The sequence below is a fragment of the Eretmochelys imbricata genome, chromosome 1 (genome assembly GCF_965152235.1).
Source record: "Eretmochelys imbricata isolate rEreImb1 chromosome 1, rEreImb1.hap1, whole genome shotgun sequence".
Lineage (NCBI taxonomy): Eukaryota > Metazoa > Chordata > Testudines > Cheloniidae > Eretmochelys > Eretmochelys imbricata.
Window position 1 is genome coordinate 338,783,858 of NC_135572.1, and position 26,194 is coordinate 338,810,051.

The window sequence follows — 26,194 nt, forward strand, 5'->3', positions numbered from 1 at the left end:
ACTGCTTTCCTTCCACACCCATATTTTTTCCCACTGAAATATCACAGGCCTTGGCACTGCTTAGACAAAATAATCCTTTGGCCTTGGTTTTCCTGAGTCGTAGTACAACATTCCCTCGATTAGGGAAAATTAAATAGACTAAAATATGAAAATATTAGATAAATATATGCAAGAGCACAATTACAGAGGAGCAATATTTCTCTGACCTTCACCTGAACTTGTAAATTACTGATTTATTTTTGTGGTAGTTGCTTAACATGCCCCACTTTAGCTCCTGCCAGTTATAAGACAGCAAAAAAAAAAAAAAAAAAAGAAACCACAAGGATCTTCTTAAGCTCAGTCTGAACCAGACAAACCTCAAGAAATGTTTGGGTGTAGCTGTGATGATTAGTGGCTAAAAAGAAAAGAAGAAAATTCAAACCTGCAAACCAAAGCTTTGTATCTATACATTACATAAAGTAGCAATTACCGGCACATGCACTGAGGAGAGGAGCATAGCAAGGGTGTGCCTTTTTTATTTCCAAGAGGATACTTAGGACAGTAAAGTATGCACATCCTGAGGTTATGCAGCTGTCATCTTGTTCGTTGATCCTGACTTCTGGAGTTGCAACCGCATGAATCCAAAAGTTTTGATGGATATCTGAAGGCAATAGCTATACAGGGGTATAACCAGTGGTGAGCTGGAGCTGGTTCACACCGGTTCGCTAGAACCGGTTGTTAAATTTAGAAGCCCTTTTAGAACGGGTTGTTCTGCTAGGGACAACCGGTTCTAAAAGGGCTTCTAAATTTAACCGGCCAAAAGTGGCGCCTTAGGCGCCAACTCCATGGGTGCTCCAGCCCTGGAGCACCCAAGGGGAAAATTGGATGGGTGCAGATCACCCACCGGCAGCTCCCCGTCCCACCCCTGGCCCCAGCTCACCTGCGCTCCGCCTCCTCCCCTGAATGCGCCGCCCCGCTCTGCTTCTCCGCCCTGCCCCCCCGGCTTCCCGTGCATCAGCTGTTTGAGCAGGAAGCTGGGGCAGGCTGAGAAGCAGCTGCGGCTTCCCGCTCAGGCCCAGGGAGGCAGAGGTGAGCTGGGGCAGGAGGGCCGCCTGCACCACAGCAGGTAACCCAACGGGGGGGGGGGGCACACAGGGGAACCGCTCCCCGCCCCAGCTCACCTCCGCCACCCTCAGCCTGAGCGGGAAGCAATGGCCTGCTTCTCAGCCCTCCCAGCGAACAGCTGATTCGTGGGAAGCCGGGGGAGGGGGCAGAGAAGCAGAGCGGGGTGGTGCGTTCAGCGGAGGAGGCGGAGCAGAGGTGAGCTGGGGTCGGGCGCGGGGCGGGGAGCTGCCGGTGGGTGCTCTGCACCCATCATATTTTCCCCTTGGGTGCTCCAGTCCGGAAGCACCCAGGGAGTCGGCGCCTAAGGTGCCACTTTTCATGTGATCAGTGGGGAAGTGGCTGCTCCCTCTGCCCCCACCTGAGCTACGCTCTCCCGCCCCGAGGAGCCAGAGGGACCTGCCGGATGCTTCCTGGGAGCTGCCGCAGGTAAGCACCTCCAGGACTCCCCACCTTGCCCCCCAGCAGGTGCCTCTGGCTCTTAGAGGTGGGGTGTGCACCCACTATGGTGGCCCATGAGACCCTTCTGCCCAGTTCTGGGGGCAGTCAGGGGACGGGGAGGGGGATGGATGGGGCAGTGGTCCGGGGGGAAGGGGCGTCAAAAAACGTGGCAGGGTTGGATGGGGCAGGAGTCCTGGGGGGCGGGGGTGGGCAACAATCTCTTGTGGGGTGAGGAGGGAACCCGTTAAGATTTTGGCAGCTCATCACTGGGTATAACAAGTGGTACATACTGAAGTTGGGAAGTTTTGAGGCAGTAGTTCAGATTTTACTAAGATTCCAAACAGTAGAACTGATGCACTTAGAATCATAGAATATCAGGGTTGGAAGGGACCTCAGGAGGTCATCTAGCCCAACCCCCTGCTCAAAGCCCCAACTAAATCATCCCAGCCAGGGCTTTGTCAAGCTTGATCTTAAAGACCTCTAAGGAAGGAGATTCCACCACCTCCCTAGGTAACCCATTCCAGTGCTTCACCATGCTCCTAGTGAAACAGTTTTTCCTAATATCCAACCTAAACCTCCCCCACTGCATCTTGAGATGATTACTCCTCACTGGTACCAGGTGACAGAACAGGAACAGTCTAGCTCCATCCTCTTGGGAACCCACTTTCAGGTAGTTGAAAGCAGCTATCAAATCCTCCCTCATTCTTCTCTTCTGCAGACTAAATAATCCCAGTTCCCTTAGCCTCTCCTCATAAGTCATGTGCTCCAGCTGCCTGATCATTTTTGTTGCCCACTGCTGGACTCTTCCCAATTTTTCCACGTCCTCCTTGTAGTATGGGGCTCAAAACTGGACACAGTACTCCAGATGAGGCCTCACCAATGCCAAATAGAGGGGAATGATCACGTCCCTCGATATGCTGGCAATGCTCCTACTCATACAGCCCAAAATGCTGTTAGCCTTTTTGGAAACAAGGGCACACAAAATTCTAACTTTCATTTATAAATCTCACCCAATCTCTGGGCTACTTATAGTGAGAAAACATCCAATTTATTTCCATGAAGTTGTTGAGGATATTCTATAACCACAGGCGTTTTGTTAACTTTTACAACAAAGTGGAGATTTCTAAGATGAAATTTTTGACCTCAGTGGGGCAATGGAAGTTTTGCTGCTACTTCAGTGTGGGCCAGACTTTTACTCTATTATTTCTTTTTCTTCCTATTAATGGGCCTGATCCAAAGCCCAGTGACGTCAATGGGCATTAGAACACACCCTATTAAATCTCTTTTCCAGCCCATCTTCTCCCTTTTGAATAGGATCTCCCACCAGACTGCGATGTAGCCAATTGGCCCATACATAACACATGCAGAGTTTTGTCACACTAGATACCCAAGGGGTTGTCTAGAGTCAGTCCCACAGTTCAGACTATGGGGTGTGAATTGCAGTGCACACTAGTCCTCTAGAACTAAGTTAAAAGATGACCTAGGTACCTTTTAATTTGTGCCTGCAGCATCCACATGGGCAAGTTACAGTGTAGCATGCTAATGCACCCTGCAATTCAAATCCTTCCCCATCTCCCCCAAGTCAAAACTGCAGGGCCGTGTAGACATATTTTTATTTTAACTGATACAGAATTTCTGTTAACATTGACTTGAAAATGAAGGGGCAGATGGGAAGTTTCTGTGCCCCATTCCCCGCCCCTTTAACGTATTAAGAAGCCCTGAAAGCTGTTGGTTGGTTTTTATCTGTTTCTGGTTTTACATCGGAGCAGCAGTTCTTAATCTTCTCCCTAGCATGACCATGAGTTTCAATCGCAAAACAGTTTCGGGACCTCACTCTCCTAGTTTAAGGATCACCATCCTACCCCCTCATCCAGCCGTAAAGAAACTGAGAGTGGCCATGTGCCACCCTCCCATATTGAGAATTCATACGCTGTAAGTATTGGGTCTTGACTGCCCTGTTTTGCTGGGGGCTGTAAATGGAAGCAGAAGGGCCTTATTCTGCAGCAGTATTGACATTAGTTACGGTTTAAAACCAGAGTAGCAATACCTCTATTCTTTCTTCTTTTTCAGTTTCCTTTTCCCACACACAGCAGGAGTCATGCAAGAGAGGGTGTGGCAGCTGGGAAAACAGGCAATGTATTTTTCTATGAACTGTGATACCAAAAATCCCTAGTTTTCTTCATTAGAGAAGATGAACAACTGTTCTATCCAAGGATAACCCTTGTCTGACCAAGACAGATGCTGATACTTCAGACAAAATTACCGAGGGATTCTATTATTTCAGGTTAAAAGTTGATACTTTTTGAAGAACAAATGAAGTCATCTTCATCTCACCCACAATCTTTTTCACTGGATAACACCTGCTGAGAGCCTTCTGTCACAAAGCTTTTGAAGGCTGATGGCAGCTTCATGATAATATATTTCAATGGCCCTGGGATTTAAATCCATATCCTTAGGATTAAGTAAGATCAGTTTAAAATGAATAACCCTTTATAGCCAATATGCCTGTATCCTTCACGAGGCACAGAATGGATCGGTTTAGATGGTGGAGTTTAAACCCACTTAGATTTCTAGATTCAGTACCCTTTTCTATGCTTTATATTTTACTTCTATTCACTGCTCTTAAGTTTGCTTAGTGTTTAAGATAAATGACAGAGCTCTCAATTAATACTTAATAGTATTAATACCCAATATTTGCCTTAATAATACCTCAGTTCCTCTCCCTCCAGAGCAGACGGGAAACTGAGGCTTTCACTCCTAGTTTGCTCATATGAATTTAGTCATGGGTAGGGTTACCATCTGAAGGTGTTACCAAAAGTTACCATCTGAAGGTGTCTGTGATGAAGTGGTGGTGTCAGACCAGTTCCTAGTGGATGGACAGCCATCTCTCAAAACCCACAACCACACTGGCCGTAACTGACATGGAAGCGAAGGGTTTAATCCTGGTCCCACTGATATCCTTGGCAAAACTCTCATTGACTTCCATAGATACAGGACTTCTTCCTCTCCGTCCCCCGAGGATTTAATGGTAAAAACATAATATGGTCCTGATTCTGAACTTATTCACATCAGTTTTAAACTGGTGTGCCTCCATTTCCCAATACACCCTAGAATAGTGAGAAGAGAATCAGGCCCTTCTGTGTTCCTCAGAAATACAAAGTTGGTCTGGCCAACAGATCACGTCTTGCAGGTTTGTCCAATACCAGAAAACGGCTTAATACTGGTATTTTGTATCTCTGTGGAATGGTAGCTGACAAGTGGTAAAGACTGTGAAGCCACTGAGCAGTTACTTGAATAGCAGTCCAGTTGAAATCAGCTGCTCACCAATTGGGATCTGGCCTTCAGAGTTCAAGAGAAAAGGAAAGACAGAGGAAATCTGCCATTTTCACAGTCAATATTATAAAGGGATCATAACTGTTTGTCATGGATAATGAGGTGAGTTTACCAGGAAAAAGAGAGAATCTTAAAACCTAGATACTCTTAAATTCAGCTTTCACCTTTCAGAAATAATATAGATACTAGTAACATGTCTCAAAAGGTTTCAGAGTAACAGCCATGTTAGTCTGTCTTCACAAAAAGAAAAGGAGTACTTGTGGCACCTTAGAGACTAACCAATTTATTTGAGCATGAGCTTTCGTGAGCTACAGCTCATTTCATCGGATGCATATGGTGGAAACTGCAGAAGACATTATATACACACAGAGACCATGAAACAATACCTCCTCCCATCCCACTGTCCTGCTGGTAATAGCTTATAGATATTATAGATTATATATATATATATTATAGCTTATAGATAAGCTATTACCAGCAGGAATACTACAGGAAGGATGTGGAAAAATTGGAAAGAGTCCAGCAGAGGGCAACAAAAATGATTAGGGGACTGGAACGCATGACTTATGAGGAGAGGCTGAGGATCCTGGGGATGTTTAGTCTGCGGAAGAGAAGAGTAAGGGGGAATTTGATAGCTGCTTTCAACTACCTGAAAGGGGGTTCCAAAGAGGATGGCTCTAGACTGTTCTCAGTGGTAGCAGATGACAGAACAAGGAGTAATGGTCTCAAATTGCAGTGGGGGAGATTTAGGTTGGATATTAGAAAAAACTTTTTCACTAGGAGGGTGGTGAAACACTGGAATGCGTTACCGAGGGAGGTGGTGGAATCTCCTTCCTTAGAAGTTTTTAAGGTCAGGCTTGACAAAGCCCTGGCTGGGATGATTTAATTGGGGATTGGTCGTGCTTTGAGCAGGGGGTTGGACTAGATGACCTCCTGAGGTTTCTTCCAACCCTGATATTCTATAATTCTATGAATGTATCACTTTTAAGCAGTAAATGTGAATTAAGGAATCATCTCTGGCCAAATTCCTACATTTGCAAATAAATCAGGTGCAAAGTAAAGAGGGCAGCCTATATGATCTAATGATCCCTTCTGGTCTTAGATTCTATGCAACCTAACTGCAAAATACATGCAAAGAAGCCAGAGGGCCACCAAACTACTCCAATATTGACTCATCTGGCACAAATTTCGTCCATAAACTCCTCTGAATATCCCATGTGCATACATGAGAAATAGTCCTTGGCCTGCTTTGCTTCTGACCACAGCTCCCCAGCTCTGCATATAATTGACAGCATTTGAAGATTAGACAGGCTTAAAATTACTTTTGAAAATTTCCTACATGCTTATCTACCAGTTTAGGCACAGATCCTTGAGCTTTGAAAATCTGGCTACATGTGCCTAAATATGGGTTTAGGTGCCTAAATGTACGTGCCTATGAGTAAAGTTCCAAAAGTGTGTTAGGAAATGAAACTCAGGAGATCTGTGCTTCTAACTTGCTATGGTGCTTTAAAAGTTGTGGTCCTATTTTCGCAAAGATCCATAGCAAGAGCAATGGTCATAGTCTCTTGGTGTAGCAAACAGTTCATGTGCATGTGGCAAATGCTGTTGTAACTTGGGGATGGGGATACTGATATCGAGACATGCTGGGTTTCCAGACAAACACAGCTTCATATTGCATAGTCAAGCATACTTCCTTTGCCTAAATCCATATAAATATCCTGAATACAAAGTACAACAAAACTCCTGAAGGTTTTAGCCTCTTTTCTCTTTGCTGTAGGTAATGTACATTAAGGAAATAGTGCAGCTGATACAGTTATTCTGAACTGTGGCAGGAAGTGAGGTTTTTAACAGAATGAGCTTTAAAAATTCCAGATGTACTCACATTAAACCCACCAAAAAAATCTAAGCCCAGGATCAACTCTCCATTCCAACTAAACCCTATCAGACCTCTAAATGTAACTTTTGAAGAAATGCCAGCCTTTTCTTTTAGAAAATCTTAATTGGTTCTTACTAATGAAACAGAAAATGCCATTTGGGGGGATGACAATACTTGCATTGTTTTATTCCATTTTACTAGTCTGGCTTCTAAGAATACTCTGCATACTGAATACTGTGTTCACTCAAAAAAGCCCTCTCACAAAACTGAAATGATAGGGATTCTGTAGGTTGGAGTGAATGCAACAGCAGAATGAGGAGGAACTTTTAAAAACTGGAAGGGTTCCTTTTACCATGCAAGTGTTTTAAAGGCAATATTCTCATAGAAGTCTCAATTTCTTCCATTTTCAGGTGTTCAAGCTAAACAGTAACACAGAGGTTGATCATATTTTCAGGGTGCTGCAGGAAACAGCGTTGGCAATTTAGTAAGGTTAAGCTCTTCATCTTATTTAGATTGGGTGAATACTGGTGTTGGGAGGCAGTGCCATCTTTTTGATAAGGCATCAAACTGAGGTCTAGATCTCCTAAGGTTAGTCAAGATGGCACTTTTCACATGGGCACATCAGTCTCGCTTTTGGAACCAGGTGAAATTCTTGGGTAAGTACATCCTACCTCCTCAAATTTCCTCAGCAGTTCAGTAGAATACAGTATTCGTCTCCATTCCCTGTCCCCAAATACCACGTGGTGGTGTTATATGCTGTTAAAAATATAGCGATGCTTCACTCCAGAGATGTCCGTGCTTCAGTGTCAGGCCAGGTGATCCCTGGGCAGGTCCAGAATCCAATCTTGTAAATCATCTGAGCTGAGTGCTCCTGTTGCCATCAGTGGCAGCTCCAAACACAGAAGTCAGGCCCGTACTTTCTAACGCACTTTGGGATCAAACCAGATCACATCCACATCCAATATGAATCACACATCTACGTGGAGGAATTAAAGCTGAGCATGTTTTCCATATGCGTTTGACTTTTTCCATCTCTAGTAACTGAGGTTGTAGGAGGTTTCCCAGCACATTTATCCCATCATTTGATTTGCTATCTAAATTTTGCAGACACATTCAATTTTCTGCCTTCCAATTTATTTTCTTCTCCTCCTGTATTGATTTTGGCAGCCTTGCTCTGGTATGTTAAGAGGTAGGGAAAAAATGCTCCTCACCAACCCTGACCGTCATTTCTTGAAGTGATATAGTGGTCAAACATCTGCCTCATATAACATACCCCCTTTGCCTCGTATATCCACTTCACCAGCTAACTTAAACTGGGCCATAAAGGGTTACAGAATGATTTATGCAGCTGTTCAAAGAAGCAACATATTTGCCAAGCTGAATCTCCATGAATGGATTTATTCTGTATCACATGCTACTTGTGAAAGCTGAGGCTATAATAAACATTTTTCACTAAGAAATTGGGAAGGACAATGGGAGTTTAAAAGGCCTCAGAGAAAGGAAGTCAGGAAAGCCACTTATTCTATGAGAAGGATATAGCAGGCTGTTTAGAGCTGCTGGAATATGACATAAATGATCTTAAGGCAAAAAGGAAACTTTAGAACTGCAAAGGGAAGAGTAAAAGTAGATTAATAGAAAGAACAGATGAATGTGAATGTTGATCTGACACATTTACATTTACTGTATGACTATAAAGTCCTTATTCCACATTTCAGAGTGTAAGTCTGACCCTTTTAATGGGTGAAAGCAATGCCTTTAATGAAAGAATTTGGATCCAAGCTCCTCTTGGCTATTAATTTTGTAGAAAATCCAATTTAAGACAAAATTCTTCCATTAAGCAACTTGGCAACGCACATGCTAGAAGGTAATTTTACTGAGGTAATCATTTATCCCAGCAGTAGCTAACTAAATTAAATAGGACAGCTTAAAAGTCTGTGTGTGAAGTCCCAAACAACTGCTAAATGTTATATTACATGCAACCATACTGGTTCTTGACATTTGTACTGGGAATAAATACTTCATATAGTAAAAAAATTACCCCATGCTCCCTCCCCAAGATTACTGTGGTCATTGAAAAAATCACATGGCACTTAGAACAAGCATAGGGGTGTCATGTCCTGATGTCCTGGCCAAAATCTATTTTGAGAGAGTACTAAGAGCTCAGTCCTATCAGGTGCTGAGAAACTGCTGCAGTATGCTGAATGCCCTGAACTCCTGTCAATTTGAGGGTGCTCAGACCCTCTCAGGAAGTACTCAGCACCCAACAGTTTTGGGCCCAGAATGCTTATCTAAATGGCATCTACAGTTTCAAATAGATGTTGTATTTCTTTTCACTCCCTTATATGAATTTACTCTGGCTACACTGGTGAACAGTTGCTGAAGTGATGTGCTGCCAGTATATTTTAAGAGAGAGCTCCCAGAAAAATGTTCCCCTTAGAGCATGATAAACTTCATGTACCAGGCTGCCGTGTAGATAGGAGGTGTGAAATACTGTGACTTTTATTCATTCATTCTCACATTTAAACAAATTACTGGCACATCTCTCTATATAATAGGATTACATAGCTTGGCAAATACACTTATATTAACTCTGTAGGTAGAAAATATGTATACTATATTCCTGAAAATATCCTCACTAGAGCTCAGCTTTGTGTACTTGTGTACTTTGAAATGCGAGGTAATGGAGATTTTGTAAGGACCCCAGTGATATCCACTTCTGAGATCATTAATTATATTACCATAGTGCCTAGGAGCCCTAGTCATGGACCAGGATCCCATTGTGCTAGGTGCTGTACAAACACAGAATAAAAAGTTGGGTCCATGCTAATGGCAAAATCTGGTTTATTTTAAAGGCAAAAGATTTTCTCTCCCAAAGTATTTTTATGACCCTCTGGGGAAAAAACATCAATACCAGGGGTGATGTAGTCATATCCATGGAAGGAGTGATTCCCATGAAGAGGCAGTGCAGTTACTCCCAATCCTCCCATCAGTTTGGTAGCAGGATTTTAACAAGTGACTCATGAAAATCACATTAGTGAGTAGGCGTTCTATCCCCCAAACAATTACACTGTCAGCAGTGCATGAAAGGATTCCATAAGTATGCCACATGCATTGGGATCCTTAGGAATGAAACATCACTGTATAAATGTAACATTTACCAGGAAGGCATAGAATGCACCAGCAAATTGTGTCCTTAGTACTAAAGCTTCTTAGGTTAAAAAGAAAAAAAAAAAAGGGGAGGGGGGGCAGCAGGAATGCTCAGTCCTCTATAAGGGAGTGTTGCTGGAGTCAAATAGAAACCTACATTGAAAAGATCAAAGCATCCATGCTGAAGGAAGAAATAATCAGTCCAAATGAGAAGAGCATAACATCTATTCCATTTGCTTATTTACTGAAGGAGCTCACTCAACACCCTCCAATAAAAATGAGTAATTTTTGTGTGTCACCTGTCAGTAATAATCTCTCTCTCATACACACACACACAGAGGCTTCTGAAGCATCATATATCAAAGTGCACTGTGAACTCTTTGAGTATGTATACTGTTTTGTAGAAAATGGCCCATGGTGCAGCTCTTGTTACTGATATTCTTATAATTCATGTTAGGATACTAGGCAGGTCAATGCTTTTTCCTATTTGTATTTTTTTTTTTAAAGTAACAGAAGATGCATTGTACACTGTTGTCAATATGATCTCTACCTGAGTAGGGACTACAGTGTTTGGCCTGGAACAGGGAACAGAAGGCAAAATTGAAGCAAGGGAATAATGGGATTGACCATTCCATTTCTTCTGTGACAACTAGAGAGGATTAAAATAGGGAGGGTTTGTCAAAGCAAGCTCAGACCGGCTTGACATTTGCTAAACCAAAGTCAACACCGGAGGTAGTTCAGAGCCAGCGTCCATTCATCCAAATCTCCAAAGACTGAGAATGTGAGAAAGTTAAGGGACACAGCCCATCCCTGTTAGAATATATTGTTACTGTGGTGGAGTGAAAGAAATAGAGCTCTTAGCACTCTGATGAGTAAATTAATTTGTGAATTCAACAAAGGACTGAATTAGCAAGCATTTTACCAGATTTTGGGCTTGATTCTCCATCATCTTCCATCTTTTGCAGTTATTTATTACTCATAATTTCCTCTAATGGCTTTACAGATTCACTGGTGAACAGACCAGACAAAACCTTGTTTCACCTTGCCAATCCCCCTGACTTCACTGTATGATTAGTTTTCATAGCTGAAGTTCATAATTCACCCCACACATCACCTTGGGAAAGCAAGTCTGAGTATCCCCTCACATGCACTGTCAAAAGTCATTCCACTACAGTCAATTGAACGACAGTGCTACAAAATAAGGACTGATGAAAGAAGACTGGTTACTTATCAATGAGAGCTCTGTAGGTGGAGCACTTCCAAAGAACACTGGGCTTTTCCCATGACCCAGCACTTCCTTTAATGCTTCTTATAGGAGGATTTTAAAAAAAAATCCGTATGTGCCCAGTTTAAATATTTCAGTTAATTATGCAGATGTAACATTACCTCCATTATATCCACATTGGCACAGCACAGTTTTAACAAAACAGCAAGCTAAATGAACCCACTTAAAAATAAACATTTTTTACACACAGAGGTGGGCTGCTTGCTTCTGAATGGCTAATACAATTTTAAAAAAACAAACACAACTTTGTCTTTGTAATTTAGATGTATGGATTTTAATACAATCAGACTATTTGGCTATCACTTCCATCAGAGACAAGGGTACCTACTTCTCTATTTTAAAAAATGAAGTGTAATGTTGAGCTTTATAGTCTGTGGTCCCAAATTTTCAGAAGTGACTTGTGATTTTAGGTGTTCAGTTTGAGATAAAGGGGCCTGATTTTCAGAGGGTGGGTGTACAGCACTTTCTAAAAATTAGGCCACTCTGGGTACATCTACCAACCTCAAGTCTGCGTGACCTGGGCTTGTCAACTTAGTGTTTCCAAGGTTTTGCTTGAGTGTCACATACCACTGTGAACCTGGGTTTATAGTTGCTGGACCCGGGTTTTACAGCTTTGCAGATGCATCCATACTGTACTACACCAACCTTCTGACTCAAGACTGTGGCTTGACCTGCATCCGATCTACTGCAGCATGATAGGGTTTGGACCTGAGTCACAGCAGGACATGGGCTTGGATTCATGCCCACAGCTGGATCCTGGGACCTGGGTCCTGAGCGCTTGCTGACCCAAGTCATACTGATTTGTGTGTGGATGGAAATGGGGCTTGGGCTCAAACCTGAGTCAGCACCCGAGCTTAGTGTGTAGTTTAGACACATACCCTTAAGAAGATCCCTAAAGTTGGGAACAGAAAACTACTAGTTACTTTAAAAAATGTAGTCGAGGATTCCCAGAATACAATGATGCTATGATAACAGCTGAGAGAAGCTTGATGAGTTCTGCATTCAAAACAGAAATAAAATCTCAGATTGATAGGCCTTTTGGGGTTTTATAAGTAGTCTTTTACCCTACAACGGTCGCTTCCATTTGGAAGTAGCTTTCATTACATGAACAACACCAAAGAGCCCCTCAACTATTTGACCACAAAACTATTGACTACTTGGACTGTCAACACCACAAAGTAGCCCAAATAATAAATGAACTTTTTATTAAGTGTGGTTAACATTAGCATTACAATGAGGGATTGTTTGAAAACAAGCTGTATTGCTGTTGCTCAAAAGCTAGAAGAAAGTGGTTCTCGGTTTCTTTGTTTCTCCTGGAGGGCAACCACAGGGGTTACATTAAATCTTTTAAAACACGTTGACAGTTGAAAAAGTGTTGCTGCTGCTCTAGTGACATTTTATGCTTTTTAATTACTATTAATTAAGTTAGCTGAAGTTGTTTACTTGTTCTAGTAAGTTTTAAGCCTTGTGGAGAGACACAGCTGTCTCTAAACTTGAACAAACTTAGACCCTGTTCCATTACTTATGTGGCATTTCCAGTGAAGGCAGTGGGGGATCTACATGGGAAACTTCTGTTTGACTCTGGTGTTATGGACATGGCTGTGTGAAATGCGCACAGCAAAGCCTGAAACCTGTGAAACTCACCTGGTCTGGGCATTCCACTATGAATTCAAAAGTCAAAACAGGTTTGCTTAAAAGGTCTAAGGCTCAAAAACTATCTGGAGCAGCATTGCACTGCTTCAGAACAATGCAGCACTTATGGTTTGGGAGCACATGAAACTCCATACTTGAATTGTAGCTATATGTAAATTGAAACCAAAGCAAACTTTGTGCTACCCTGGGGCCTGATCCTGCATCTCTTACTTAGACAAGACTCCCCTGGCTTCAAGAAGAGCTTTGTCCATGGGAGGAGTGTAGGATTGAGCCCCAAAACCTCATTTTCTTACCTCTGTAGTAGCACTGAGGAATGTGTGTGCACAAGAGTATACGTTGGTGGAATCAGAAACAGCCGGGATTGGTCTCAGTAGTCCATGAGGTAATTATAGATAGTATTCGTCTTCTGCTAAATTGTATAGATTTAGAATGCTCTAATATATCCTGGGGTGGCTTTTCCCTCCCCCTCCCCCACCCCACACACACACCCTCACAACTCCAGAATTAGAGGATCTTAAAGCTACCTTCCTTCCCTCCTCCCCCTTTCTCTTCTCAGCTCTGCTGAGTGCAAAAGCAATGAAGCAGAGGATCTGGCCACTACAGCTAACAGGACAATGATGGGATGATAAAACTGCCACTCCAGATTAGTGGATTCCTGAGCCTGATTCTCCATGGATTTATGCCTTGTCTAGTCACTTATACCCATGCAAAGTGAATGGTTCGATTCTAAGGTGACTTCACTTTGCACAGATTTAAATGAGGGTACAACATAAAAGGCAATAGAAAATCAGGCATAATGTATGCAGGACATTGGAATTTTTAAGGCATGTAAGGCACATACAATGGTAAATTCCACACAAACGTCAAATAAACATTTAACAATAGCAAATGAGTCACAAACTCTATTTTAAATAGAAAGGGGAACATATTCCTGATTTCAAAAATAGAAATTAAGGGTGTAATCCTGCTCCCATTGAAATTAATTGCAAAACTCATCAGACCCTCAAGATATTAAAGTGGCTTACTTTTAATTACATTTCCTTCTTGGTGCAAAGCATGACAAGGAATGAAAGCAACTAATGATTCAGTCATTTCAGATCTCTATCTTTCCAGATGGAAAAACGGAATGGGTCAAGTTGCTGACTGGATTTCCCTATGTCAAATGCTGTTATGTGAACATAAAGGGACTTGTTCCTAGAAGATCAGGTCAGCTTTAAAATGCATCAGTCTTTTTTTTCCTCCTGATTGCATTCTCTCCCCCCCGCCCTTTTCCGTCTTATTCCTGTATGTACTGCTATTATAATAGCGAGACATGAATCCAATCCAAAACATGAACAATCTCGCACAGACATTCTGAGTTAAGAGGAATGACTTGACTGGTCATTGTTGCCTAATTTCATTATGTTTAAACCACAAGGGCTGATAAAAATAGTTAAATTTTCATAATATGCATTTTTTTTTAAAGTGAAAATCATTCTACCAAAAATCAACAATTTTTACATGCAGTATCTTCTGGTAAAGAGATTATTATTAAAGAGGATGGACTTGGAAGTACACTAAAGCTGAAAGGCGGCATTGTCACATTTGAAGAGTAAACAGCATCACATTTCACCTTTTTCTGTCAGAATAGTGCACAATAGTGGTCCCATTGTACTGTAGATGGGGCAATTTTCCTGTCAAACACAGCAAGCTAAGAAATCCCTTTTCACATCCCAAAGCTCTTCTGACCATCTGGAAAGCAAACTTAATAAAAAATAAACTTACTGTTTTTATTTTACAAGGAGAGCTTACCACTCAGTGCTTCAGATGATGCTGAATATATTACATATATATATGTATAATTTTTTTATATAATTGTTTACTTCAGAGACTCATAAAGAGTTGTTAAAAAGCAAGGAATTCAAAACATATACTCTATTGAAAAACAAAAGAAAATTGTTCTAGGCTTGACATTTTGATGTGCAAAATTCAGAGCAGATTCAGAGGAAATCCATGAATATGGCTAATAGCTGAGGCACTGAGAGGAAATTATTAGATCAGTCCATTTAAACACAGTCACAACACAGCCTTGTGAGGCTTGGGAGCTCCCATGACTACTACTTCTCTTCTCTGAGGGATAGAGACTGTCACTGTTTTTCACACTAAATAGCAATCTGGGGTAAGGGGCTATTTATATAAGAGTAGTAGAATCTGGCTCAAAGCAAAGATATTGCAATATTCATTATTCTACAAAAATTGTGTTAAATTCACCAGGGCCTGAATTGTGGCAGAACCCCTTGTGGATGGGCACTTCACCAAAAGAATAGGTTGCGGTGGAATAAAACAGATCTAACTCCACTTATGGAAGGGAGGGGCAGTACCAAAAGTAGGCAGTGCTGGCCAAAAGGGGGTTGTTACCATAGCATCTGAGTACTTCACAATCTTTTAATGTATTTATCCTCACAGAGGCTGACCAGACAGCAAGTGTGAAAAATTGGGACGGGGGAGTGGGGTAATAGGAGACGATATAAGAAAAAGACCCCAAAATCGGAACTGTCCCTATAAAATCAGGACATCTGGTCACCCTATCCTCACAGCACCCCTGAGGTACTATTAGTAGAAGTACTATCCCCCCCTTTGCAGATGGGCAGAAGTATCCCCCCCTTTGCAGATGGGCAGCTGAGGCACAGAGAGACTAAGTGATTTCCTCCAGGTCATACAGGACAACTGTAGCAAACCAAGGAATGGAACTCAGCTCTGCTGAGTCTCAGGCTAACACCCTAACTGCAGGACCATTCCTCCTGTGCTTGCTAGGTCATCCAGTTGAGATCTGTAAAAAGTGGAAGCTCCTGTTCAAAACCCAGCAATATTGTTAATCTATCCAACTATACTCTTAGCCCAGCAGAAGAATCTCTCCTATCTCGGGGCCTCTCCTTCTGCCCGTCCACCCCCACGAACATGATACAGTTCTGTGGTGACCTAGAATCCTATTTTCGATGTCTCCAACTCAAGGAATATTTCCAACACACCTCTGAACAACATACTAACCCACAGAGACTTTCCTACCAAGACTACAAAAAGAAGGATTCTGGATGGACTCCTCCTGAAGGTTGAAACAACAGACTGGACTTCTACATAGAGTGCTTCCGCCGACGTGCATGGGCTGAAATTGTGGAAAAGCAGCATCACTTGCCCCATAACCTCAGCCGTGCAGAACACAATGCCATCCACAGCCTCAGAAACAACTCTGACATCATAATCAAAAAGGCTGACAAAGGAGGTGCTGTCGTCATCATGAATAGGTCAGAATATGAACAAGAGGCTGCTAGGCAGCTCTCCAACACCACTTTCTACAAGCCATTATCCTCTGATCCCACTGAGGGTTACCAAAAGAAACTACACCATTTGCTCAAGAAACTCCCTGAAAAAGCACACGAACAAATCCGCACAGACACACCCCTGGAATCCCGACTTGGGGTATTCTATCTGCTACCCAAGATCCATAAACCTGGAAATCCTGGACGCCCATCATCTCAGGCATTGGCACCCTGACAGCAGGACTGTCTGGCAATTTAGACTCCCTCCTCAAGCCCTACGCTACCAGCACTCCTAGCTATCTTCGAGACACCACTGACTTCCTGAGGAAACTGCAATCCATCTGTGATCTTCCTGAAAACACCATCCTAGCCACTATGGATGTCGAAGCCCTCTACACCAACATTCCACACAAAGATGGACTACAAGCCATCAGGAACAGTACCCCGATAATGTCACGGCAAACCTGGTGGCTGAACTTTGTGATTTTGTCCTCACCCATAACTATTTCACATTTGGGGACAATGTATACCTTCAAATCAGCGGCACTGCTATGGATACCTGCATAGCCCCACAGTATGCCAACAATTTTATGGCTGACTTAGAACAACGCTTCCTCAGCTCTCATCCCCTAATGCCCCTACTCTACTTGCGCTACATTGATGACATCTTCATCATCTGAATCCATGGAAAAGAAGCCCTTGAGGAATTCCACCATGATTTCAACGATTTTCATCCCACCATCAACCTCAGCCTGGACCAGTCCACACAAGAGATCCACTTCCTGGACACTACGGTGCTAATAAGCGATGGTCACATAAACACCACCCTATACCGGAAACCTACTGACCGCTATTCCTACCTACATGCCTCCGGCTTTCATCCAGAGCACACCACACGATCCATTGTCTACAGCCAAGCTCTACGATACAACCTCATTTGCTCTAACCCCTAGGACAGAGACAAACACCTACAAGATCTCTATCAAGCATTCTTACAACTACAACACGTATCTGCTGAAGTGAAGAAACAGATTGACAGAGCCAGAAGAGTACCCAGAAGTTATCTACTACAGGACCGGCCCATCAAAGAAAATAACAGAACGCCACTAGCCATCACCTTCAGACCCCTGCTAAAACCTCTCCAACGCATCATCAAGGATCTACAACCTATCCTGAAGGACGACCCATCACTCTCACAGATCTTGGGAGACAGGCCAGTCCTTGCTTACAGACAGCCCCCCAACCTGAAGCAAATACTCACCAGCAACCACACACCACACAACAGAACCACTAACCCAGGAACCTATCCTTGCAACAAAGCCCGTTGCCAACTGTGTCCACATATCTATTCAGGGGACATCATCATAGGTCCTAATCACATCAGCCACACTATCACAGGCTCATTCACCTGCACATCTACCAATGTGATATATGCCATCATGTGCCAGCAATACCCCTCTGCCATGTACATTGGCCAAACTGGACAGTCGCTATGTAAAAGAATAAATGGACACAAATCAGATGTCAAGAATTATAACATTCAAAAACCAGTTGGAGAACACTTCAATCTCTTTGATCACTCCATTACAGACCTAAAAGTGGCAATTCTTTAAAAAAAAACTTCAAAAACAGACTCCAATGAGAGACTGCTGAACTGGAATTAATTTGCAAATTGGATACAATTAATTTAGGCTTGAAGAAAGACTGGGAGTGGATGGGTCATTACACAAAGTAAAACTATTTCCCCATGTGTTCCCCCCCACACACACATACACACACTGTTCCTCAGACATTCTTGTCAACTGCTGGAAATGGCCCACCTTGATTATCACTACAAAAGGTTCCCCTCTTCGCCCCCGCTCTCCTGCTGGTAATAGCTCACCTCACCTGATCACTCTTGTTACAGTGTGTATGGTTACACCCATTGTTTCATGTTCTCTGTGTATATAAATCTCCCCACTGTATTTTCCACTGCATGCATCCAATGAAGTGGGCTGTAGCTCACGAAAGCTTATGCTCAAATAAATTTGTTAGTCTCTAAGGTGCCACAAGTACTCCTTTTCTTTTTGTTCAAACTAAGACACCCTATTCAGTTTTTCTCAAATTAGGGACAGCTAGGCTATTTTCTGTGCTATTTAATGTGAAAAATAGTGTGGTTTGGTTTGTATAAGCCTGTTCCAGCTCTGGCTAGAGCAGCACCACACACTCATAGCAGACTTTGCCTCTGTCCAGGCTGAGCCTGGGGTCAGAGTTTGCTAAATTTTGACATCCTGGAAGGTTAGACTCAGTAGTGAGGAATACTGACTCAAAGCTTAAACATCCTTTGGTCTTCCAGGTGGCCACTGCGTCTCAGCACCAAAATAGTTACCTTAACGCCAGTGCCAATTTACACTCACAGAGGATCTGGCCCATCATGTTCAGCACCTATTACTGTACAATGTACAATACTTTGCAATCATTCCTCTTTGGGTGGGCTTCTTTCCAATAATACCTTCCCTGATATGCTGGAGCTGCTACCCTAAAATCTCAGAATCATGGAAATTAGAAGTGGAAATGACCTATTAAGCATAGAATTTACCTCTACACTCTGTTTTCCCAGGATGGAATTAGGACTATTAGAGATGGAAAAGACATTTGTTATACTTAACATTTACCATGTGTTTCTCTGGATATTACCAGTTTGGGGGGAATTCTGCCACCAGAAATAGGGTTACCAACATGTGGAATATTTGGGCCAGTGGAAAAAATAGAGAGTGCGGTGGAGAATCATGATAGACCTACTTCCCCACCTCCCGTGAAAGAAAGAAGGGAAATATAAAAACAAAGAAAACAGATCCTTTGATCTGTCCCTTGTGCATTTATCATTGCCTAGAAGTGAGGAGAGGCTTACAGTCACTATGCAGCCCATTAACTGGCATTGAGGTCACCAGGTTGATCCCAGGGAGCAACTTACAACCACCTTGGCTGCTTTAACTTATACTAAAGACACCCTGGTCACACCCATTTTCTCCATGCCATAACCACTACACCAAAGTCCTGGTAGTAGAGCGGTGTAGGAATCATTAAGGTGACTCTATGCTACCCAAGGTTTTCCCTGCGTGGGGTGGAAATTTTCAAGTGTCAAGACCTGCCAGCTTCAGGGCAGCTGTGCACCAGGAGACCAGTGCAAAACTGCCCTAGTGCAGGCAGGAGCTGCTCCATGTGATTCAAAGACAGGCCAAAGGCCAGCATCTGTGTAAGGGTGAGGGATCTGAATATTAAGTGCCAAATAGTTACTAATATTAATTTAATTGAATTGATAGGCCCAGAGGGCACATATCTTCAGAGGCGACTGGGCTCACAGTTTCAGACAACGAATAATAAAGCAAGTGCAACAGCTTTCCAGACATTTGTGTGATAGAAGCAATAATAGAATAAATGGGGTCAGTCATAAAAACGCAAATAGCTTCTGACTGGCTGAGTGGCCTTTCCCACTTATTCTTCTTATATTTCTTTACTATGGGCTAGATGACTTAGTCACACTTGCAAGTGGTTTGGAACCGGAGCAGCATGGGCTGACAGATAAGTCTGGCAAAATGGCGTCGCCTGAGGATTGAATTCCTTCTAAATTTCATGAAATGTGTAATCTCACAAATTTCCATTCCAGCCCTGGAAACAGCATATGCAGAAAACATCAATTCAAAGCATATTTTGCAGCATTTGATTCTTTTCATTTAAGCACAGCATTTGTCAAAACCTCTAGGAAATTCTCATACAAATACACAGAGGGGAAAAAATTACTACAATAACACATGGAATCACCACCATAAATGCTAACAGCCAGCATGCAAGGAGGTCCGGTTTTGCAATTAAATGCAGAGTTTTAAAACTTTTACATCCCTATTATGACAAAGTACCACTCAGCATTTTAAAGGAAGGAAGTTTTAGAAGTGAACTGTGCATGCATTTTGAAAACAAGCATTTTTATAGCCTGTTTACAATATATGGGCATCAGTAATTTGACCCCATGTGAATTTAAAATTCATATGCATACCCACTACTTAGTGTATATACAGTACACACAAAACCAATAGTGTACAAAATGACAGGTGATTTTTTTATGCTCAAATTAAGATCCCTTAAAAAGGCCTGATTTTCAGACGGTGAGTCCTCACCCTTTTCAGAAAATCTAGTCTCTTTAAAGGTGTTTCTAGATGGGCACCAAAATATGGAGGCAACCAGAATCACTGATCTCTTTTGCAATTGTTGGCCATGCACTTTATACATCGCAATATGCACTGTAATAATTACCTTTAAAAATACAAAAAAATTAAGGAAAGGAATACATGCGTTAAGTCTGCCTAAGCCATAATTACACCTTTAAAAAGAAAAGAAAAAATAAAATAAACCCCGTTTATTTGTGCCTGTAATTACTGCTAAACTCTATGTAATAGTTAACCTCAGCACTGGGCTCTTAGGCACTACAGTATACAAATAATTAAAAAAACAACAATTATGTGGACATGCATTTAGAAGCCATCATCCTTATTTATTACTCAGTTATTGGATTGAATGGAAAGAAGAAAATGTTCTACAATAACATTTGCTTAGGAATGTTTATCTGCTTTCTTACCATTGAATGTTAAGAACACCCTGGCCTGAGGCTGTGAGGATCCTTTTACAGTGCTAGAGTAAATAAACATCCCAATCAACACGTGGACTGCTAGAAATGCCATATCTTCAGATGTGCAACTTAATATCCAAGAAATAAAACCTAAAAGGAGAAAAAAGAGCCCATTACTAATTTTACATTATATAAATTGTGTGGACCAAAATCAACAGTACAGAACAGTAGGTGTCAGAGAACTTTGCCAGATTGAAGCTATAATATATGACACTTCTGCTTTTTCTTTTCAAATCTGAAATGTTTTGTCTGGATATGTTCTGTGTTGGCACTAAAAGAATTGTAAGCATTTTACTTAGGACAAATAGATATAAAGTTTTAGGTGAGTAAAGACTGCAGGATTAGACCCAGTTTATTTCAATAAGGACAATTCTACTTGCTGGAAAAATAATTATGCTAAATGTCAAGGCAGAGCAAAGCAAGGACAGGGGATAATGTTTCATGAATAAAAGCTGGTTGATATATTTAGACCTCTCTCCTTACTGTACATCATGTTTAATCAATACAGTTTTTAAACTTCGGGTCTGCTTGTTTTATTTTTTTACATAGTGTATTTTCTAGTATATAAGAAACAACAAAAAAGACAAAGTGAAATACCGGTCTTATTAAGTCAATGGCAAAACTACCATTGACTTCAATAGAGCCAGGATTTCACCCTCACTCTTTACACCTAACATTTGTCAACTGTTGCTTAGGATAATCCCATCAGGGAGTTTAGTCCCAGATTTGTGTTTTATAATAGGAATACTTCATACTATATGATATATAAATACTCTGTTCAATCCATTGCTTCACTCCCTTCACATAACCCTGGTAGGTGTATTTGCGTATCTGATAGAACTCACCTTTCTGAGTAGCTTTTCAAGGAAGAATACTACAAACGTGCTGCTTTTCTAATTCCAAAGTGGCTCATATAGGGCCTGATCCAAAGTCTAGTGGAGCCAATGGGAGCCCATAAAACAAAACCTCCCACTAAGACTTAGCACTTGTACAACAGCTCCCATTCATGTATCTCAAACCACTTTCCAAAGCCTAATGAATACAGCCTGAGAAACAGGCAAGTATAACTAGCCCCATTTTACAGACACAGAAATGGAGGCTTCAGAGAGATTAAGAGAGGTTTCTATGGTCACACACAACTAGGCTCTGATTCCCCCTTGATTCAATTACACCCATTTTACATCAGTGTACCTCCTTTGATATCAATGGATTTACACCAGCATAAAACTGGTGCAATGGAGTGGAGAATTAGCTCCCAAGTTTATTCTCTGAATAGACTCCATTTATACTGATTTCTAACCGCATTTTTAATATACCAACTTCTGGCTATCTTTTTAATAAGAACAATCCCTCTTCTGCATGCTATTCAGTGCTTTCTGAGGGTGCTATCATAAAGAGGTTACACTGATTCAATGGGAGGCAAGGGCACTCAGCATCTTGCAGGATGTGGCCCTTAGTGTCGAAGAATTACCACAGAGTAAGAACATTAGAAACTGAAAGTTTTTGTTTATCCTGAGAATTGATATTACCTGGACTATGCTAATGCAAACTACTCCACACTGCCCCTTAAATATACTCCAGCAGGATCACCTCTAAGGGTGAAGACAGTAGTTCTGTATCTGTGTCCATTCAGTCCTTGCCCTCTCTGGTGAGACTAACATCTGTCCTAAAAGAACTGGCTCTAACTTCCAACTAGTTTCATATAGGGCAGTAAACAGCTGTCAGATAATGACAGCTTTCAGATCAGTCCCAATTTGGATTGGATTCACACAGTTGACTCAGAGTTGAAAGGCTCAATGTCTCATTACCATGCCTCAGTCATCCATTATTCACTTACTGTAAATCTTTTTTAAATGAGCTACAATCTGCCCCAGAATTTCATACTAAACTTGGGGGCTGGGGAAAGCGGAGAGAGAGAGAGAGAGAGAGAGAGAGAGTTTCTGCAACAGTCAGATCCCTTGCAGCTGATCTGGAGCTGACTAATGCATCAAGATCAGGTATTGTGGTGTTTCTCTGCTAACTGACAAAACCATTAATGCGGGCAATTTCCCAAATACAGAGCTGAAGTACAAAAGGAAACAACGTATTTTGGAACAGACCCAGTTAATTTTTAAGGGTTCGCTAACTAATACAATTATACTTGTATAGCCTTTGCCAAAAATAATTTTAAAACAAGCTGCACCAATTCCAGTATTAACACTGCTTTGTGGGTTTTAAATTCGATACCCTACCACTAGCCCATGGGATAGCCTTCTGCTTAACCTTCTTCAATCACAGAAATGCCATTAACCCTGATAAGATTGCTTTGTCGGGCCAAAACAAATGGCCAATCATACCAAACGTGATTTTAACAGATGCAATGGGATTAGTATTCTACAGTAGTAGTACGATGCCTTCTTTGAAATACAGATGGGAAGGAAAAGGGAGGAAACTAAAGGGTTATTTCTGTTCTGCTAAATCATATTGGGAGAAACTGTCAAAAATAAAAATCCTTCACCACTCTTTCCCTTCTCCTTCCACCTTCCTAGCCAAATCTAATTGCATCAGTTTTATGAGTGAAATACTGCTATACTTCACTGCTTGAATTGCAAATTTCCACTGTTACACAAACGTGACAGGCAATATAAGATCCAAACAATAAACTGCATGCTCCTTGCCCTGTTGTTAGGTCCGTATAATAAAGGCATATTGCTGCCATAAAGGTATTTCATGGCTTCGTTATTACAGCCTTCTTTGACATGCGAGTTAGAGAATGGAAATATGTTGAATTGTAGGAATTTTAGGGCCCCTTGGCAATTGAACACAAACTCATTTCAGTTCAGAATCCCAGTTTGGGCTAAAATCCCAGTTCTGTATTTATCTCTAGAAAGTCACGACAGTAAGTCAAATCAACGTATCCCGAACACATGACCTTTATCGGTAAGCAACTGCTCTAAAACCTTACAAGTGCTCCCCTTTAGCACAGACACAAAAACTAGTTTCATTTCTCACTGCGTGTTCCTGTTTTCACAGTGTGAGTAACAAACTTGTTAAAGTGAAGAGGGAACGTTGCATTCACGTGTAGTTCTTTTTCTGGTTGTTTTTGTGTTTTTGTTTTTTTAAAGAAATGCTCCACTGCTTTAGAAAAGTAGTGTATAACTTCACTGTAAAGCGCCGTGCAGGTGTCATATGCTCAAGGCTGAATTCCAGAATTACTCTCTGCACCTCAACTCATCCACTGCAAGAAAAATAAGGATTATGCCGTTGTGAAAAACATCATTGCCATGAACTGTGGCAAAAATTCAGCAATCCCATTTCACATCTGTGACAGTGCTGAAAGAGAACTTTCAATCGTGCTTACCTAGCTACTGAAGGAATCAGTAATGCAATGCCATCAAATTTCTATCAGTTTATGGACTCCACTCCTTTGACCAGAACACTTTCGTTCCAAACCTGGCTCATTGTAGAAAATCTTTTCCTCCTGGTGGTTGCAAACGTCCTCCCAGTTTCTTTGTAAAATAATCCTTATTGCTATAAGGACCGGGAACTCTTCTCCTCGTTCTTTAATTAAGCACCTAAGAGTGAATGGAAAGTAGCTGAGCTATGACGGTGAAAGCTTTGGTTTCCAATTACAGTCACCACTCACTCTGGTCCTACTGCCCTCCAGCCAGCGCTTTACAGAGGCAGCGAACCCAAGGCTGGAATACATCATTAGCTGAGCAAGTAGGGGCAGATCTCATAAATATTGCAGAGGCCACACCCATAAGGAAGAGAGAGTGAGACACAGAAAGAAAAGGCAGAGGGAGAGCGAAAAAGACAGCAAGAGGGAAAGGAGCAGAAACACAGAGAGGTGAAGTCAGGGGAAGAAATCCCCCTGGATTGTGCAACATAAAGATGCCAGCTCACAGAATCAGTTTGCTTCACAGGCTGTAGAAGAGTCAGTGTCGAGCTGGGTGGGTTGAGAGGGTTTCCTACGGTACTTAGAAAGCAGGCGGACGCACTTGGGTCATAAACATGAAACTGCACAATGCTTTTGAGTGGAAGAAAATGATGAAATCCTTTTAAGGAAAAGGTTTCTTTCTCTGCAGGATTCCAGGGCTGATTCTCCGGGACACTCCTTATAAACGCATGCCAAAGAAATAGCCAAGTTTAGTTTCCACAGCATGCCAGTGATCCGAGAAGCCTGTGAATTAGAAAACAATCTCTGTTCTGTTTATGACGGCTATTGTTTCCTATTGCTATCTCCTTTGCACCCTGAAGCAAGTTCTGTATTGTCTCTGACCCTCTACAGACTTCCTCCTCCTCCCCTAACAATTCTTTAACTCCACCCTACCTGCCTCAAAGGAATTTATTCCGCACCGCAACCTTATATAGAAAGGTTATTGTGAGCGTTCAAATCCTGCACACCGAAGTGTTTCAAGCCAAGGAGAGGACTCCAAGTTAGAGTCACAAGACATGCTTTGATGTTCCTGTCAAGGGCCAGACGTATAAAGGCTAGGGGACCGGGTCTCACCGCTGAGATTAACAGCACTTGCTGGAGAGGTATGACAACATATTAAAACCCAGCAGAGGTCGCTATACCGAGGGGAAGAGGACAGGGAAGAAAAACTGAACATTTGATTTAGGAGGAAAAAATTAGTGCAAAATCTGATTCTTGTAAGAGTGCCATTCTCTTTAAAACTTAAAAATGGGGTGAGACTGGAGCTTATAAGAGGGGCAGATGATAGCCCAGGTTAGACCCCACTAGATGATTATGAATATTAAAAATAAAGATTGTGTAGATAACTCCAAATATTTTGACCAGGGTAAAATTTTCAAAAGCACCTAAGTGATACACATGCCTAAATCCTGTTCAGCGAAAGTCTCCCCTTCAATGGGACTTAGGTACTTTTGCAAATGTTACCCAAGGTGGTTTAAAAACACATATTAAGATAAAATCTTATCAGATTCTCAGATGGGGATCTGGTACATAGTGTAGTCAAGCTCTGTGCAAGATTTCCCTGAACTCTTTTGGGAGTACCTTGTACAATCAGGCTGATCTGCAGACGCACACACTTCTGAGCTAAGATTGACATTCTTCCAAGTGAATTTGCTCTATGCCCAAATTTATGCAATGCAGATTCCAGAAGGGAGCATTGTAACAACACTTCAGGGGAGCACTTTAGCAATGCTGGTCTAAAACAGCAGGGGAGGGGGAATTCAGGAAATGCCACCTAGATTTTTGCCAACATTTTTTTAAAATGATGATAATTTTAATCAAACAAAAACCCCCACCAAAAAAAAAAATTGACCAACCAGGAGCACCAATACACCAGCCTACCACATTATATGTTTGGAAAAAGGCAACTGAGGACAATTTTCAAATGTAAGTTGCTGTTAGCCTTCGCTGGAATCATTTGAATGTCTCAGTATTTTCACGT

The 26,194-nt window shown here is 41.9% G+C and overlaps 1 protein-coding gene across 1 annotated transcript in view; it reads right to left on the reverse strand.

The window, feature by feature from the left end:
- Nucleotides 1-24,241, reverse strand: part of SEMA3C (semaphorin 3C) — a 169,053-nt gene extending 144,812 nt beyond the window's left edge. The window contains exons 1-2 of the mRNA XM_077807872.1: nucleotides 24,136-24,241; nucleotides 20,745-20,885 (exon numbers count right to left, since the gene is read on the reverse strand). Of these exons, the coding sequence (XP_077663998.1) occupies nucleotides 20,745-20,847 (103 nt within the window). The 5' untranslated portion in view covers nucleotides 20,848-20,885; nucleotides 24,136-24,241. The remainder of the gene's footprint in view (nucleotides 1-20,744; nucleotides 20,886-24,135) is intronic.
- Nucleotides 24,242-26,194: the final 1,953 nt, after the last annotated feature.